Here is a 20105-nt window from a genome sequence, read left to right as displayed (position 1 = left end):
ACACACCTCCGATCGACTTTTCCTTTGATTTTTAACGAAAATGTTTTCCGTATAACAATTCCCCACATTCCTTGAATTTTGCACAACCATTTTGCGACTCAATTTGATTAAATACTTGTCCATGTTGACACACTACTAAGTAGGGAGACTCAGGTAAGTTGACCCAATGGGCAATAGGGTGGTTCGTTTTTGAACTTTTTTTTTAAATTCTCCCGGGGTGTTACGATATAAACCAAACTAGAAACATAACTTGGCTTTAATCAACTTAAATTCGTGCTAAACAAACAAAACAAATATAAGGTTAATTAAATATATCTACGATAGACATAGTTCTGCACAATTCTATTCTCCTCGTTCTGCCAGTACAACTGCAAGATGAATCAGTGGCAAGGCTAGAGTACAGAACTAGAAGAGCGTACAATTACCTAGAGCACACATGATTACATAAGCGAGTAAGCAAGGTGAACTACAGGCAAGCAATCATTACATTCCTCCCCGCTGATTTATGAACATGTTTAGAATTTCGATACTTGTTGTCTCAAGAATATAGATTAGATACATCAATGTTTCACATAAGCACCATATCGGTCATGTTCCTTTCGTACCCGAGAGGATCTGCGAAGGGCAGGAACCTCAACATCGATCACGGCCGGTTTGTGCGAGTGTTCAACAACCGGATTTTCAGGTGTAGACTTTGGAGATTTAAGTCCGGACTTTGGTGATTCAGGTGCAGGTTGTGAATTTAAATCCAGTAGTTCGGGTGAGGCGGTAACGTTGTCTTCTGCTGGTTTTTCTTTTTGCGGACAAGGAGCAAGGTCTGTAGTCGATACAGTTGATTCTCGGCCATTTGGATATCGAACATATGCAAAGCTAGGGTTCGCATCGAGCAATTCAACTTCATCTACTAATGGCTCGTCCTTGTTCCTGACAAACCGACGAAGCAGGACAGATCCTGGTTGGAGCAACCAACCAGGTAAACTCTTCCCGAGCATTGAACGTCGTTCAAACCTAAGAAAACGTTCGTGCGGAGTAGCATTTGTGCTGGTGCATAATAATGATCGCGCTGCATGTAAAGCGTCAGGTAGGACTTCTTCCCACCTCTCCTGTGGAAGTTGACGATCATGTAACATTAACTGTACGGTTTGCCAAATAGTTTGATTCGTTCTTTCTACTTGTGAATTACCAGTGGGATGATATGGTGTGCTCCTACTGGTAGCCACACCTTTACTTGTAAGGTAGGTTTTTACATCATTGGACATAAAGGCAGAACCTCTATCACTATGTACGTATCCAGGAACGCCAAATAGTACAAAAAGTTCTGATAAACACTTTAACACTGTTGATGAGGATTGGTCTTTGCATGCGAAAGCAAATGGATAACGAGAGTACTCGTCAGTAACCATTAAAATGTATGGTTTGACACCTTTTACTGGACCCTTGAAATCGATACTTATTCTTTCCCAGGGACTGGTGGCACGTATTAAATGTTGGTTTTTATCCAAGCTGTGATAGCGAGGCTTCACTTCACAACACGAACGACAGCTTTTGCAAACGTTTTTCACATCATCTAGAGAAAACGGCAAGTTTTTTGAACGAGTGAATTGCCAAAGACGAGTAACTCCAGGGTGCCCAAGTTGGCGATGAATGTCTTTTAGATTGGGTTGTTGAGAGTAGCTAGCGATCACTTTGGAGCGAGATAGAGTGTCAGGAGCAACGTTATCGACTCCTGGCCGATGCTCTACACTGTAGTCGAAGCAACCCAATTCTGCTCTCCAAAGTTGAATTTTGGCATTTTTGACTTTACCTTTGCTAGTTGGGTCAAGCATAAATGAAAGAGCTCGTTGATCAGTAGTTAATTTAAACTTTTTACCATGAAGATAGTGACACCAACGTCTAACTGCTTCGATTATAGCTAAAGCCTCTTTTTCTACAACAGGGTACGCTCTTTCGCATTTTGAAAGTGTTTTTGAGAAAAAGGCTACCGGTCTCCCCCCTTGGTTTAAAGTTGCAGCTATTGTATGTTCAGATGCATCACAATCAACCTGAAAGGGCAAGTCATCACGAATAAACGATAGACAAGTATTCATAAGTCCTTGTCTTAATGATTCAAAAGCTTGTAACGCCAGTTGAGATAAGGGGAAGGTGTTTCCAGTAATTGCGAGGTTTAGTGGACGTACCTTTTGTGAGAATTGAGGTATCCAGCGAGCGTAGTAAGCGAACATCCCAACGACTCTTTGAAGTCCAGTTTTACACTTTGGAACGGGTAAATCCAGTAGTGGTTGCAATCTTGTGGGATCGGGTTTGATTACTCCATGAGAAACCCTGTAGCCAAGTACGTCGATTTCGTATTTGCAAATAAGAGATTTTGAATCGTTAAACGTTAAACCTTCTTCATCAGCAGCTTTCAAGAGAGCTTCGAGCTTATGATCATGATCTTCTTTACTTGTTCCAGCAACTGTGATGTTGTCTAAATATGCATATGTCCCTCGGAGTTTATGCTTGCGGATAATATCGTCTATAATTCTTTGAAATGCTGATACTCCATTTGTAACTCCGAAAGGGAGTCTACAATATTGAAACAGTCTACCTGCGGCTTCGAATGCAGTGTATTCTCGATCTTCCATGCACAGGGGAACTTGGTAATAAGCTGACTTTAGATCTAATGTGCTGAATATCTTTCCGTGGGCAATGGCATTCACTTGGTCATCAATTCTTGGTAAAGGAAAGGCGTCAAGAAGTGTAAACTTGTTAATGGTGCGAGAGTAATCTATTACCATCCGCTTTTTATGGCGTCCGTCATCTGCGATTAAAACTTGAGCTCTCCAAGGTGAAGTAGAAGGCTCTATAACCCCATCAGCAAGGAGTTTGTTGATTTCCTGGCGAATAAAATGCTGATCTTCTGGATTAAAACGTTTAGACTTCGTCACGATTGGTCGGACTCCTGGATCCAGATTCTTGAATAGACGAGGTGCTGTGACTTTAGCCGCTGCAACACTACAGTTTGAAGGTGTTATTATGATATCCTCTTTTTTACCATTGAATTCAAAAATCTCCCGTCGATGCAGCGCCATGAAGTCTTGTCCGAGGATGATGTCTGCACAAAGTTCGCGTCCAACTCCCAGTTGTAAATCATATTCGCGATTAAATAAAGTCATTTTAGCAGCAGTCTTTCCGAGACACTCAAAATTTTGAGTTACGCGAGCTAGTGAAACTGAAGAAGTGGGTCCTGATGGAGGATCCAGCCCAAGCCATTTCGCAACCTTCCAGTCAATGTGGCTATGAGATGCCCCGGAGTCTAGAAGAGCAGTGATGTGTTTTCCGGCTATTTCCACGGAAACTGAAGAAGACGACAAACAGGATGGCACACCGGCTAAAACCGACAATAAATAAGAAGAAACTGTTGAAGCGACAATGCCATCATCAGATCCAGACGATAAGTGCTGATCTCTCAGTATTGAAGCAGATGTAGATTGTGCTTTGATACGATTGTTTTGTCTTTTTTGTGATTTTAAACAGGCTCTTTCGAAATGACCCTTTTTTCCACATGCTCGGCAAGAAGCGTCCCGAGCAGGACATTCCATCCTTCAGCCCGGGTGCAGTTTTCCGGAGCAAAAGTAGCATTTCCTTAGTGGGATATTGGCATTTCTTGACGATGCAGCGACGGAAGATTGAAGAGTAGTTGAAAGACATCCGGATTGATTGTGCGCTTGTTCGAGTAATTCAGCCTTAGCTATAGCATCCTCAAGGGTGAGTGATTTTTCTTCTAGTAGTTTCTGCTTGATAGCTGAAGAAGAGATTCCAGTAATAAATGCATCTCGAGTTAATTCCCTTTTGCAATCTCCTGCGCTGACAGCTCGCCACTGGCAATCTCGGGCAAGTGCCTTGAGTGCTCTTGCGTACGATGTGATAGTTTCATCATGCTTCTGTTCCCTGGTGAGTAAAAGGTGACGGGCAAAAGTTTCGTTTTTCTCCTTTAAGTAGGCTTTATCGAGTACTTCCTTTGCTGCGTCGAAAGTAGAACAGTCCTCAACAAGGTCGTACACTTCAGGTGACAAATAGCAGTGCAGTAATGCTATTTTATCTACTGCTGAGAAATTCTGAGAGCTTTGGTCGCCTTCAGAGGGTTCACGGCTTGGCACAGAACGCTGAACTGCTTCAAGAAAGGCGTTAAACGTTTTCAGCCAATGTCTATAGTGCTTAGCAGCAAGTGCGTCACTCGGGTCAAGGTCTAGCACTTTCGGTTTCAACAAACGTTCCATCACCAGATAAATAAGTTGATTAAATTGTTACGATATAAACCAAACTAGAAACATAACTTGGCTTTAATCAACTTAAATTCGTGCTAAACAAACAAAACAAATATAAGGTTAACTAAATATATCTACGGTAGACATAGTTCTGCACAATTCTATTCTCCTCGTTCTGCCAGTACAACTGCAAGATGAATCAGTGGCAAGGCTAGAGTACAGAACTAGAAAAGCGTACAATTACCTAGAGCAGTGGTTCCCAACTCGTTTTTAAGGCGACCTATTTAAAAAAAAAATTCAGTTCGGTAAAATCTTGCGACCCAAGCAAATTGTCGTAATATTTTAAAAGCCATACAAGATTGTGTTGCAAACAAACAGCACTACAAAAGCAGTAACTTTTTCCGAAAATAATATGTTTATCAAATCACTAATGAGATAGCTGTGCTGGCTTGCTGTCAGTGAGTTTTTGAAGTCGAGGCGTTATTTTGCTTAGGCATAGCCGCATGTCGGCTTTACCTTCCAGCCGGTTTCGCTGTTCAGTTTTCAATACACACATGGCGCTAAATCCAATCTTACAAAGCCAAGTTGTTGCAAATGGAATCTATTTTTGAATCTCTAATTGTAAAACTGTGGGATATACTTTGTACATGAAAGCCCAAAAGTGGATGTTTGCAGAATCTTTGGGGTATTTGTCTTTGAAGGACGCAAAAGAAATACGGTTTGCTACTTCTGTCGTTATGTCCATAACTGTTCTGCAACATGGATGGAAAATTGAGGCAGATCTTTTCCAACAAATGGATCAATTATCCAATCATTATGGTTATTAAGTGTTAGAGATTTTCCATAGTAGTGCACAAACTTTTTGGCAAACTGTTCCAGGTGTCTAATTAATAATTATCGTTTGTTTAATATCAACTTCATTGCCACAGATATATTGCGTTAGCTGAGGAAATATATCGTACTCATCTCTGGTGACTATGAGTTTTTTGTGGTAAGCAGAAACTTTTGCGGCGTGATCAATCACCGTAAAACCGTTGCCTTGCATATATAAATTTAGAGAATTCAGAGAGTCAAATATATCGGCAAGGTAAGCAACTCTTGCCTTGAAATCTTTTTGCAAAAACTTCTCGGCTAATCTCACGCAGTTCTGTTGCCTCAGGAAGATAGCAATCTCCTCTTGCAAATTACAAACTTGCTTCAGGACATGACCTCGTCACAACTATCGCACTTTTGTGTGCAACAGTAATGCACTAATGCTTGATAATCAGAATCCACAAAAACGGAAACAAATGCTGATTTAGTGGACTTGCTTTGATTACACAGTTTACACACTTCACATCATCCAACACTTCGTGCAGCTCTTGAGACAGCTTTTTTGCAGCAAGGGCCTCTCTGTGGAGAAAGCAATAAGTCCATACAGCACTTGGGGCTTTGTCTTTGATGCGTTTTACCACACCAGACTATGCGTGGTCCAACGTGTGGAAAAATTTGTCATAGTTTGTCCGACATAGCGTTCGTGACATATAGTGCACGTTACTATGAATATCCCGTAACTTTGTCAAGTTAATTTATGTTTGAGACTGAAATTTTTGTTGGGTTTACATTTAATAATAATAATAAAAGCGAAAATTGTTAAAACTTCTTGCACTACGATCATGCTACAAAGCTTTCCGATGTCTCGTCATGAAACGCTTCATGACTTGTGTTTATTTTTTCCAGTTTTGTGATCGATCTCATCACGTTTTAAATTTTTTTTATTGTTATTTTTTTCGCCCAAGATACAATATGTTTGAAAAACAAGCGACCCAAAAAAATTATCAGGCGACCCAACTTTGGGTCGCGACCCATGAGTTGGGAACCACTGACCTAGAGCACACATGATTACATAAGCGAGTAAGCAAGGTGAACTACAGGCAAGCAATCATTACACGGGGTAGTGGGGAAATGGTGCCAATGAGTGAGAAAACGCTCATGACAAAATTTGAGATTCGTAAAAAATTGTCTTCAGCCTCCTCATGGGGCCCAAAAATTGAAAAATGGGGTCAAAAACGCATTTTTTTTCAAAAATATTTTTAGTTTGGGTAGATACAATATTGTTTAGATATATCTAATTAGCCTAAGAAAAAAAATTGGAGTCATTTGAACTATTCCTTCAGCTTCCTCACAGCTTCTGAAAAATTTCATTTTGCTGAAAATTTTGCATTTTTGTGGGTGGTTACATGATACATAATTGCGTTAGACATTTTGCCAGCTATAAAACGTCATTGTATTTCTCTTTATAGACCTGCCCTGAGCTGTTGCGTCATTTTTTAATGAAATTAGGTTAATTTAGTAGAAAAAAGTGACGTCTTTTATATGAATTGACGTCACTGACGAAGTTTGTAGTTATGTAACCACAAACAAAAATGCGAAATTTTCAGCAAAACAAAAATTTTCAGAAGCTGTGAGGAAGCTGAAGGAATAGTTCAAATGACTCCAATTTTTTTTCTTAGGCTAATTAGATACAGTAGAACTCGGTTAATCGGGATTCGGTTAATCCGGATCTTCGCCTAATCCGGATGAAATTGGAAGTACAAATGATTTGTAATCTTTTTCTTAAGAAACAGCTTCGGATTATCCGGATTATTTAATCCGGATCTTCGCCTATTCCGGACAAAAGTTGCGCTTTCTCTATCGCTTTATCCGGATTTTCCAGACAGTTTTGCCATTTTATGCTAAAACGTAACGTGGCTTATTGCGAGAAATTTCTTATCTATTGTTCCGTTAATGTGACGCAATAAATTATTGCGGATTTCTTCTTTTCATGAACAGTAATCCCTCCTAACGCAAAATTCGTGCGCAAATGCCCAAACTCGTACTGTCACTTGAAAAGATGTCGGTGGAATTTTCGGCGGTATGTCGGTGATGTTTTTCCAATAGAAGACTTTGTTTGATTTTTTGTAAGTTTTCCAAAGAAACTCGTCTTCCGTAACTGTTTTCAAAAGTTTTGAGTGACTAGGCTACAGATTATTCCGACACGCATGTCTGAAGATATAACTTTTGCCAGTGTGTTCTTGCGTTAGACGCAGAGTCTACAAATACAATCGTTTTACATGCATAGGCTACTGCATTTCAAAAGAATTCTATCGCTAATATGGTGATCGCGCGTCTCGGAATTGACAGATGACCACACTAATGCGTTCAATTTCGGTGATTTTTACCGATACCCTTCTATCTAGGTAACGTCAGGTTTGATAAAAACCGTCATCGGTTAATCCGGATCTTCGCCTAATCCGGATGGAATCGCCGGTCAAATCGAATCCGGATTAACCGAGTTCTACTGTATATCTAAACAATATTGTATCTACCTAAACTAAAAATATTTTTGAAAAAAAATGCGTTTTTGACCCCATTTTTCAATGTTTGGGCCCCATGAGGAGGCTGAAGACAATCTTTACGAATCTCAAATTTTGTCATGAGCGTTTTCTCACTCATTGGCACCATTTCCCCACTACCCCGATTGAACTTAAAAAAAAGTTCAAAAACGAGCCACCCTAATGGGCAAGTTGGCCCACTCTAAATATTTTTTTAAGTACAATAGTTATTGTGACGTATCATACACATACCGAGAAAATGCTGCTGAAACTACCTTGACCACCAGGTTGGGAGGCTCTAGCAAGCAATATAAACATGTGAGCACGATTTTAGTATGAAAAATTGTGATTTTTAATTTTTTTGGATTTTAGAATTTTTTAGATGTCGAGTGAGTTTATTCTTACCATATAAGAAAGGTTCGGTTATTATTTAGTGAGTGCAGGGCTAGTGTGGTTATTAAGGCTCACTTTGACGGTGAAGCCGTTGTTGGAAGCTCGATAGTTTGACATAAATTTTAGTTTTTACAATATGGCTGCCATGCAGGGAAGTTGGCCCATTTCGTGGGTGGGTACGTTGGCCACCATGGCCAACTTGCCTTCATAAGATATTATATAGAATGATAATGGACTAATTAATACGATGACTTATTTTTTCAAGATTGAAGTATCAAGTATCCAAAGTAAGTAAATTACTACTTTACATCAGCATTACGCGATCATTAGTTCACTTCCTAACATCGTTTTTATGCCACAGTTTGCGACAACTTATTCCTAATCCATATAGTAATAATAGAATAATGGTATAAATAAGTAATTAGATCAAGAAAACCAGTCGCAGAAATGTGTCTCAGCAGGTGTATGAAGAGGGCTAAAGATATTGAGGAATGGTGTGAGTCAAAGAAAAATATGCAACCACTTCTCAAGCGACGTCTAAAGCGTACCTCGCTGCGGAGATACATTAAAAAATGTTCCGATATTGGTAGGCTACCCATGCAAAATGGGGTTTGTACTGCAAACAAGGTCCTACTTTTCAGTATCATTAGGAATATAAAGGCATGCCGTTTCAACTACATGACATTTGATACAGCCTTCATTATTTTCGAAAGTTTATTTGGTGTAGGCCTACTCATGTAAAAAAAAGTTTACTGAAGTAAAATACTGCATTATAATAGTAGGCTAGATTATATTATAAACCATACCGGTACATAAATGCATACAATGTAGGCTATGCCTGTATAAAACCAAGCAATAATTAGAAAGAAAGTAAAATTGAGGAGAAAGATAGCATTTTCACTGTTTAGTATACCGAGAGATGGACACGTGGCCAACTTACCTTCCATGGTGGGCCAAATTACCTGCATAGGCGGGCAAGATGGTCCATTTTATTTTTTTCGGAAAACTTGAAAAATTACATACCTAACAATATTGGTTTGATGCAAAAATATGTCCACTTGTAGAGTGATAAATTCTCTACTCTTTAATAGCATTCGCTTTAACATAAGTTTTGTTATTAGCTCACAAATTCAATTTTACATTTTGCTGGGCCAACTTACCCGAGTCTCCCCTACCCAAGTCCCCAACGACGGAACAGGCAGATGAAGTCAATCAAGCTCAACGACTGTGAAGGCTGCAGCATGTCACCAGCTCCAATCGTCTTAGTTTGCATAGCCATTGGACAAAGCTGATGGCCTTGTTAAGTTTACGTGTGATTGTTGAGTGTGCGCCATCAATTCCACGTTAATCAACCCACGCACAGGCGTCTTCGCAAGACGTATTGCGAAGACCACCACCCTCAAAAACGAGGGATAGCCATCACAAGTGATGGTTGTTGATTTTCCCTGACCAAAGAAAATTTCTCGCAGGGAGCAAAGTGTGATTACCTCTATGAAATCACACAAATCCTATTTACTGCCAAAACAAAAAAGAAATCTCGACTATTTTGGCTTTGCTTTCTAATAATTTTAAAAAAATGATGCTTTTCAATGGAAAATTATATCTATATTTCACTAAGACCTCTGTTCCATAGGTCCTACAGCTCTCCTACTCGATGGTGGGACCATCGCCATTTGGGTCAGTGGCTGGTCAGAAACAAAGCTCATTGGCTTGTTAGGTGTTGAGGGCTGCCGTGTAGCCTACCTAAGCACACACCTTTGGTGCACTGCGGTCAACTTTTCGAGAATTGGTTGCATCGTGCGTTGTAAGTTTTTAAAGTTTACTCGCATTATGAGCCACCGCTGTTTAAACAAACAGCAAGATGCATTTTAAAAGCATTCATTGTTAGTTTGTAGCTTTCAACCAACCGTGATCCTAATTTACAATTTAATAATGTAGATAAACCGTAAAAGTTAAAGAGCACTTCAAACAGTGTGGTTAGGATAATGTTGATTTACGTTTATAGCTGACAGCACGCGATCGCCCGAATGCATCACAAAACTTTAATTTGTGTGCAAGCCTGTTTGTTCATTGACAAATGTTGTTAAGTCTCTAACGAGGACAGAAATTATATAGCTAACTGCGGAAAAAAAGATTTTAAATTTTTTTGTAATTTAAGTCAGGACCTCAAGTGGTGAATCCTGGTAATTGATCCTTGCAATCTAGCAAATGAAAACAATTTAATACAGCAATTGTAGCACTCTAAATACAACTCTCATGAGCAAGAAGAACCAGATTTGCAAGACCTGTTTCCAGGGGGAGTGTGAATGCTAAAACTTTGCATTATGAACTGACGTAAGAAGCTATATTTTTTATTACGTTTTTAAGTAACATTTTTAATTGTAAGTGACCATTACTTTTTTAGCCTTTCTAGAATGGGTTGCGATAATTTGTTGGGATTTCAAGGTGGTGTCAAACGAGACAAAAGTCAAGAACCACTGATTTAGCTGCTTTTCATCATCATCCAACTTCTGTTTTGTTTGCACTAGTGGAGGTGTCCGATTCTTGCAACGAGTGCCTTTACTCTTATTTTCAATTTCATTGTCCATTTCATTTTTTTATCACATCTGGCAGTCCGACTGCCCCATTCTTCACCTGTTCTACCCATGTTCTTTTTGGATGTCCCCGTTTCCTTTTCTCATCTACTTTTAATTTTCTTCGAAGAAAACTTTCTTCTTCCCTCCTATAGTACATGCCTGTAGCCTACCATCATTACTCCATTTGCATTTACTTTTTTCTCAATATTTTCGCTCTGCAATGCTTTGTGTTATAACAAAATTTATCTTTAAAAAGTATCTTAAAAATTAAACACTATTTAGATAAGCTTGTGTTAGAATTAGATAAATTATCACAACTCAAACAAAAATTTAATTTGGGCTTTAACAATTCCAAAAAGCAACGTTTGCTTCAGACTACACAAACTAACATTGGCGTAAGAAAATATTTGAACTATTGTAGCCTACCACCGCAAAGAACATTCCAGAACTGGTTACCCAAAAAAATATATGTAGAAGAAAACTGTAATTCTCTACTAAAGCAGTGCTTTCAAAACTTGTAACATCACACCATAACCGTTTCAGCGATACAGAAATTAAAGAAAGAATTGAGATATTAGCCTATCTTATACCCTCTTCCACTAATTTTATGCTCGGACTCACAAAGCTCCTGATAGGTTATTCCTGACAGTTTCGCATACTGGTAGTGATCTTAAACCATGGACGCAAGAACGGTTACCGATAGTGAAATTTCCAATTGTTGAACTGTTGTCTGTGAGCTATTCCATCCACTAGGTGCCGCTGGATGGAGAGCAGTCTTGAAATGCGTCGCTCAAGATCACACCCCGAGAGCCGAACCAGCGCAACTTGATGTTGAGTGTGGCGTTTAGCCACTGAGCTAACTTTTACGAACATTTCTGGTGTGCAAGCTAAGTAGGCTAACATCATTAATTGTACAGCTGTAGGGGAAGGTCGGGTTAGTTGAGCCACTGGGTTAGTTGAGCCACTGGGTTAGTTGAGCCACTGGGTTAGTTGGTCCACCCTTTTAATACTTAAATGTGGTGAGGTAACTACATTTTATCATCACGTGATCTTAAAGTTTCTCATCGCGTGGTCTCCCATCTGGTTTAAGTCGACGATTGATATTATATGTGGTGCTGAAGTTAAAAAGTTGTGTTTTGACCTTGGAAAGTAAATTTTGAAAATATAGAGGTATGTCCAATAATATTTTATTATACTTGGTTACTGAGACAGCTTCACTGAATTTGTTTGGTAGCTTACCAAACAAGCTACGTTCTGAATAAAAAGCGGCATAGTGTGCCATGAAGTTTCGGTGTAGTTTTAACATTTTCATGACGTTATAGTTAAGGTGTTAGTTGAGCCACTGCCTTCGGTGTTAGTTGAACCAGTGTAAAAATGGCGTTATAATGCTTACGATACATCCACACACCTTGCATAGATTGCAGCCGTTGGATAAGTCTGTTTACGGCCCAAATAAATCTCTTTGAACTACATAAAACTTAACAAAGGCACATAATCTTGGTCAAGCTTTAGTGAAATGGTGCTATTTGGATCCTGTAGCAATACCTTCATTATTTGATGTGTACATTGAGTTACGAGCGACTCTTGGAACAAATCCTGTTTTCATATATTGATATTATTACTTTAAATATAAACTAAGGCTTGGAAAAGAAACGTTGTTAAATTTGTGTTTTCAAAAATAATAAATGGGGCTCAACTAACCCCAGTTTGTGGCTCAACTAACCCTTACCGTATAGTGTTAGTTGAGCCATTTAACTACTAGTCTTTAAACACCTGTGGACTCGGTTGTCGTTCGGTAAGGCTTGTACTTCCTACAAATATTGTTTAATATATCCAGAAGGTAGAGCACTGTGAATGAAGAAATAAAAGCAACTCCTATAAAAAAAATTGCAAAAAATGGCTCAACTAACGCGACCTTCCCATACTGCAATGACAATTTAAGGAGGAGCTGGGGTATGATGAGCCGTGCGCGGACATTTTGCCGAAAAAACGGTTTGCTTTGAAAAAACTTAAAAATAATAATAAAACGGTGGACTTAAAGCGCCAGTGGATGAACAACATTTTTGATTGAGCTTCATCATCTTACGATTTATATATTTTTTACATTAATATTAATATGCGCATTGCTCAACTTACCCCAACAAAAATTTTCTGGGATAAGTTCAGCAATGTTATGGGTAATGTTAGTTAGGTTATATTAAGTGTTAAAGCATTATATGATTCTTACAGAAATACATTTCCAAAAGTGTAGGTTGCTTTCTTACTTAATAAGGTTTCCGGCCCCTGTGTTAGACTATACACCACTTCAGAGACCATATGTCTTACGGTTATGGGTAATATATTCGGGACACGTAAAAACAAAATCCACCGGTCACTTTTTCTAAAAACAGGGGTTAGCCTACACATCTGACCCGATTGCACACTTCACCCCACCCTTCTTCGGTAAAAAGCTGTAAGTGGGTAAAAATGCATTGATTAAACAAAAAGTAGCCTAATCATCCATACAAGAAGCTATAACAGCAGGACTACGGGAAGAATCAGAAGTTGTTCTTCCCAGAAAAATGCACCAAGACCAACCGAACTGGATGTCGCAACAAACTAAAAAAGCCATCCAAGCTAAACATAAAATTAGAAAACAACATGGATCCTCATCTACTCAATACAAAATCGCTAAATCTGAGTCAAAGAAGCTCGTGAAAAAAGACCAAATGAAGCAATTAGAAGATAAAATCGATGAACTCAACACCCTACCTCCACACAAAATCTATTATGCTGCCATAAAGAAACTTAAAACAAAACCTAAAAACATCAGTTGGGGAATTAAAGATGCAAAAGGAAACATCCACACGAGCAAAAGCTGTATCCTCGAACGATGGGCAAAATTCTATGAAGAACTCTATCACGACAATCCGCAACAGATACTCATCGATGACTCTGCCTCTGACGAAATCCCATCTATTTTAAGAAGCGAAATATCTAATGCTATAAGCAACTTAAAGTATGACAAATCTCCCGGTATAGACGGCATTTACTCGGAATACCTCAAAGCAGGAGGCGAACCTCTAATCACAGCACTGCTTCATCTCTTCAATTCTATCTTAACAACGAAAAAGATACCCAGCAATTTTAAAGAAGCTCTAATTGTAATCTACAAGAAAGGCAATAGACTCGACTGCAGCAACTACCGTCCAATAAGTCTACTCAGTCATGTATACAAACTCTTTATCACTATCATTGCGGCACGCGTAAAAAATGACCTATATGCATCCCTCCCCCCTACACAAGCAGCCTACCAACCAGGAAGAGGAACAATCGAGCAAATCTTAGTGCTGGAACAAATCATAGAAAAGTCTATTGAATTCAACAATCCCGTTCATATCACCTTCATTGACTTCAAAAAAGCGTTTGACAGTGTTAAATTACCCTACCTTTGGCAACTTCCATCAACAAAAAATACATCAACCTCTTGAAAGCAACGTACGACGACTCTAAAGCACTAATCAAAACAGACATCGGAACAACCAGACGAATTGATATTATAAAAGGTGTTAAGCAAGGAGATGTCTTGTCTGCTATCCTGTTTTGCATCGTAGCGGCTGCAATATTCTCAGAAACAGAAAATAAGTGTACAACTGGATTCACCATCGGCGGTCATGTAATATCCAACTTAAGCTACGCATACGATATGGCCATTTTGAATAATTCTAAACTGAAAATGCAGGAATACCTAGATGCTCTGTCAAAAAATGCTGCTAAATTCGGCCTCCAAATAAATGTGTCTAAAACCAAATGTATGACAACCGACAAAACTAACAACACACTCAATCTCACTCTCTATGGAAAACAAATAGAACAAGTACCAGAATTCATATATCTTGGCCACCGACTATCCGCAACCAACGATGGAAAGACTGCAGTGCAACACCGAATTGGCTTAGGCTGGGCAGCATTTGAAAAGAACAAAAAGATTCTAACATCCAATAGACTCCCAATCAAACTGAAATCAAAAATTTTCAACACCTACGTTTTACCAGTCGTGCTGTACGGTCTAGAATGCGTAAATTGGACATCATCAACAGTGAAAAAACTTACTACCGTCCAAAATCACATCATGAGAAGCATGACCAACAAAAGGTTACTTGATCACACAAAAATAGAAGATCTTTTAACTATGACAAAACTACATCCAATTGCAGCAATAATAAAATCAAAAGTTTTAAAACTGTTCGGCCACACTAAAAGATTGTTGTGTTAGTCTCGAATAATAATAATGTTATGGTTTTTATTTATTGTCGCTCTACAACAGCTAAGGTCTTTTAGCGACAGGGCTCATTTTTAATTTATATCAGGTTTACGATGTTTATCACATTATTACCCGACTCATTCTCACTGCGCTACGCAGGATAGAACACAATCGGTACCGTTTTTAAAGTCTTCGGTTTGACCCGACCTGGAATCGATCTCAGATCTACCAGCACCAGAGCCGAAGGCGAAACCACACGGCCACTGAGCTGGTGTTAGTCTCGAATGACCACAAAAACCTCAGTCATCGCTCACGTAGCAGTCCTTGCGTCGCCCAACGGCAGGTACGCGCACAGTGCTGCGTAATTACCATTGCGTGGCGTCTCAGGGCATAACATGTATTATGCCTTTACACTACATCTCCGCCCAAGCATCGAGGTACTGTAAAGACATCATACAGAAACAGGTGTATAACCACACATCGCAAATACAGTACAATAAACAGAATAAGTTTTCACACGGTTCATGGGAAGATAATAGGGTACGGTATTAAAGAAGATCAGTTAAGCTTCTGTGAGCCAGTCTCATGTATACAAGTCAAACAATCATGAAACTTCGCGGAACGTTGTCAACTTTCCTATCGTAAGACACTTTCAAGGAAATATGGTAAATTAAAACAATATGCACTAGTAAGACACAACTATAGTCCTACATTATCTCCCTCCCAAAAAAACACAAGACGTAAGTAGTTAATATGACAAGCGTTCAGGTGGTTTTGAGATCCTGCCGGATCTCGTTCTTGTAGATTGGACGTCGCTGGTCTCTGTATTTGCTTCGTTGTTAACTAAGTGATTGTCAATGGAATGAGAGATTTCACATTTCACGCTAGGCCTACTACTTATATCAAATTCACCAGCCTGTGGTATTTTTACCAATGCTCTGCGGTTTCTACGAACTGATGTTCCTTGATTGGTGTCTATGATGTATGACCATTTGGCGTCATACTCGTTTCTCACGACCCCCTTCTGCGTGGCACTGCTGTCTCTAACAAACACCTCATCACCTGGATGGAGAGTGGGTAGCGGTCTCGCTCCATGGTGACGGTCAAAGTCTTTTTTTTGTTTGATTTGATCCTCAAGGTCAAGCTTGCGGACAAGTGCAAAATCTGGCCAATTTGGCAGCAAGTTGTCGGGAAAACATGGAAGTTTTGTCCGGAGCTTGCGGCCCATCATCAACTCTGATGGAGAAAATCCATTCCTCAATGGCGTCGAACGATAAGCCAACATTGCCAAGTACGGATCTTTGCATTTGTCGAGAAAGGTCTTCATGGTTCTGACGGCTCTTTTGGCTTCGCCATTAGATTGTGGATATCTAGGACTAGACGTAACATGAGTTATGCTAAAATCTTCTACAAAGTTTGAAAAGTCTCGGCTTTTATACTGCGGGCCGTTGTCAGAAACTAGTATCTCGGGAATGCCATAACGAGAAAACATAGACTTCATGTGATTAATGATGGAAGGAGATGTTGTACTCGATAACAAGGATAATTCGATCCATCTCGAAAAATAGTCTATCAGTAAAAGATACTTCTTACCTTTGAACTCAAATAGATCACTCGCTATTTTTTGCCATGGTCTGCTCGGTCTTTCCACGGGCAGCATTGGTTCACACCGATTGCGGGAATGTTCCGCGCAACAAACACAACTCCTCACCATTTCCTCGACTTGTTTACTCATTCCTGGCCACCAAATTGCATCGCGAGCTCGTTGGCGACACTTGACGATTCCCATGTGGCCTTCGTGGATTTTCTCCAGGATATCCAATCGTAATGAAACGGGAATCACTAGTCTTGTTCCTCGAAGTAGCAATCCATCGTGTACGGACAATTCGCTTCTAAAGGGATAAAATACTTTTAGTTTTGGGCCTAACTTATTTAAGGTCGGCCATTCATTTGTGCAATAATGCATAATCTCACAGCACACTGAGTCATCAGCCAGACGTTCTTTGATTTGTTGTAGACGACTCTCCGTGGCTGGCAGCGATTCAACAAGAGAACAGACGAAAGCATGGACCTGCTGACAGTCATCTTCGTCTGTTTTGGAAGGTGGCTCTACCGGAGCTCTAGAGAGTGCATCTGCAAGGATTAGGTCTTTTCCTGGAATGTGCAAAACAGAATAAAAAAAACGCATTAGGCGAATCCGAAACCGTTGCAGTCGTGGCGTCAATTCTGCTAACGACTTTGCTCCTAAGATTGCAACTAATGGCTTGTGATCGGTTTGGATAACAAACTTCAGTCCTATGACGTAATCAGAAAACCTCTCACATGCCCAAGTGACACCTAGGGCCTCCTTTTCGATTTGAGCATAGTTCTGTTCTGTGGTACTCAAAGAACGCGAAGCAAAGCATACAGGGCGCCAATCACCATTCTGTTGTTTCTGAAGCAAAACTGCCCCTAATCCAAATGAACTAGCATCTGCTGAAACAATTGTTTCTCTTGTTGGATCGTAAAAACACAATACTTTTGTGGAACAACATAACTGCTTCACTGTAACAAAGGACTTCTCTTGCTCCTTTTTCCAAGCCCACACAGAATTCTTGGTGAGTAATTCTCTCAGCGGCTTAGCTGCTTCTGAAATTTCTGAGGAAAACTTCCCTAATTGATTGACCATACCGAGGAATCTTCGAACTTCGCTTACGGTCTTTGGAGCACCCATATCGCGTATGGCTTTCACCTTGTCTGGATCGGCACGGATTCCTTCGCTGTCGATGACGTGACCTAGAAACTTTATCGACGTTTTACAAAACTCGCATTTTTCGTTTAATGTTAATCCACACTTTTGTATTCTACTCATTGTTTTGCGCAGCCTGTCGTCATGTTCGTTCTTGGTAGTTCCAAAAACTAAAATATCGTCCATTTCACAAACCACTCCCTCAATACCTCCAACGATTTGGGACATTCGTCGTTGGAAATACTCTGGGGCACTTGATATCCCGAATGGCAAACGATTAAAGCAGAATCGTCCGAACGGTGTAATAAACGTTGTCAACAGTTTTGACTGCGTTGATAGTTTGATTTGCCAGAAACCCGATTTTGCATCTAATTTAGAAAAATATTTTGCACCTGCCAGTTGGCCTAAAACTTGATCTACATAGGGTAACGGGTGTTTTTCACGTTTCACACATTTGTTGAGTTGAGTGTAATCGACACATATGCGTAGTTTGCCGTTTTTCTTTGGGACGACGACCATCCCTGAACACCAATCCGTTGGTTCATTAACTTCCGATATGACACCATCTTTTACCATTTGATCAATTTCACCTTTAACTTTTGGAAGTAGAGGGATAGCGACTCTTCTCGCTACGGACACTTGGTAAGGTTCGGCATTGTCACAAATTTTTATGTTGTACTCCCCCTCGAGATATCCCAATTTTCCGAACAAGTGTGGGAATGCCTTTTTGTATTTATCTGACTCTAGGTCGAGATTATCCACAAATTTAACTACATTTAATTCCTCTATGGCGGGTTTTCCGAGCAAGGCTCTGCTACCTGAATATGTAACATAAATTTTTTGCCATGCCGCACGTTTTTTGTAGGATACGTAGTAGTCGAAGTATCCGACAATGTTCAATGTTTGTCCATCGGGTCCTTCTAACCTTTGGTCGGGTTTTACCAATTGAAGCTTTTGGAAATCTTTAATTAAGGTTTTTGGTATAACTGTAACATCCGCTCCTGTATCTACTTTAAAATCAATGACGTCGTTGTAAATTTTAATAGGCACGGTCCAATTACTCGTTGAAGACTCATTTATTTCACCTAAGTAAGACGTCTTTTCCTCTTCGTAACTAGTTACGACTTTGTCAGCTGATATCGACGAGACTTCCTGGTATTTATTGCTGCGGCATTGTCTTGCAAAGTGGCCTATCTTTGAACATTTAAAACAAGTAACGAATTCAGCTGGACATTTTTTGTTTTCGTAATGTTTATTTCTACCACATCGTTGGCAGCATTCTCGCTTGGGGAAGAACTTATTGCGACGTTTTCTTTCAACCCCGTCCACGTAGTCGAAAATTTTCTCCGCTCTACCTTGAAGTTCACCTTGTTGCTCTGCAATGCTTTCTGCGTGTCGTGCGGCGTCGATAGCTTTTTGTAAAGTTAACTCTGAGTTCATTTGCATGCGTTCCGACAGCGACTTATTTGTAATTCCTACGACGAGTCTGTCTCGCAGTAGCTGATCAGACATATCGCCATACTGACACTTTTCTATCATGCCATACAGAGAAGTAACATAGTCATTAAAGCGCTCGCATGGCAGTTGATCTCGGCGGTTGAATACTGCTCTTTCGAAAATTACGTTATTGCGCAGTTTGAAATGGTTGTTGAAGCGTTCCTTGACTACGTCGTAGTTGATCGAATCGGCCTCTGATAACTTAAATGAAGAAAACACATCCTCGCCTTTGCTTCCTAGCAAATAGACTAGAGAGTTGACTTGCACTTTTTCAGGTTTCGACGCTAATTGGGATGCTTGCCTATATCGTTCGAATCTTTTAATCCACTGGCCCCACTCGTTATGTTGCCAGTTAAACGCATCTGGTAACATTATCTGATGCGACATTTTATCTCACTTCTGACACCATGTTGTGTTAGTCTCGAATTGATTGATTGTTATGGTTTGTTTTATGTCGCTTTACAACATCTATGGTCTTTTAGCGACAGTCATTATTATAATAGCTATTTAGCACAGTTAGAACACAACAGGGCATAGTGAAGGGTGCAATACGACACAACACAACATAATACGATACAGTAGTTTAAACACATCATTAGTGGAAAAGAAATTCTTGTAGGAGGTTAGGCCCACGAAAGTCAGGTACTTCTTTGGAATTGCACGCTTGGTGTTACAAACTGAAACAAAATAAGGAAAGCCCAGCCAGCAAATCAATCGCCTTCCACACCGACTCAATGTCCAAAGACGCTGAATCAATGTAAAAAGCGATCGATCTCTGGCTGGGAGCAGACACGACACGGGTGCACTACAGTATAACGTGGATGATTACAGTGATTAAAACAATAATTTAAATGAGCTTATTGCAGGAGTTTATAAAAGCCAGCAGATGTGTAGTAGTTGGACGATTTTCAGCAAAATTTTTCACCGATATGTTTATTCCATGCTTGCTCAGATTTTGTTCAAGACACTTCCTTTGAGTTGCATATTTACTGCAATGAAATAGAAAATGATTCACAGTCTCAGGGGTCATACATGCGTCGCATAGTCCAGAAGTGTGGCATCCGATCT

General features: G+C 39.8%; 1 protein-coding gene across 1 annotated transcript; it reads right to left on the bottom strand.

Moving 5' to 3' along the window:
- Positions 1–3584: 3584 nt before the first annotated feature.
- Positions 3585–4259, bottom strand: LOC145764302 (uncharacterized). The gene has a single exon (XM_082575921.1). The coding sequence runs from the start codon at positions 4257–4259 to the stop codon at positions 3585–3587; it is 675 nt and encodes a 224-aa protein (XP_082432047.1).
- Between the last annotated feature and the right edge of the window lie 15846 nt (positions 4260–20105).

This window comes from Aplidium turbinatum, chromosome 2 (genome assembly GCF_918807975.1).
Source record: "Aplidium turbinatum chromosome 2, kaAplTurb1.1, whole genome shotgun sequence".
NCBI classification, from domain to species: domain Eukaryota; kingdom Metazoa; phylum Chordata; class Ascidiacea; order Aplousobranchia; family Polyclinidae; genus Aplidium; species Aplidium turbinatum.
This window is presented reverse-complemented; position numbering and strand designations above follow the sequence as displayed.

Bases quoted from the DNA above. Each gene is read 5' to 3' on its own strand.
- LOC145764302 (XM_082575921.1), bottom strand. From the start codon at position 4,259: ATGGAACGTTTGTTGAAACCGAAAGTGCTAGACCTTGACCCGAGTGAC.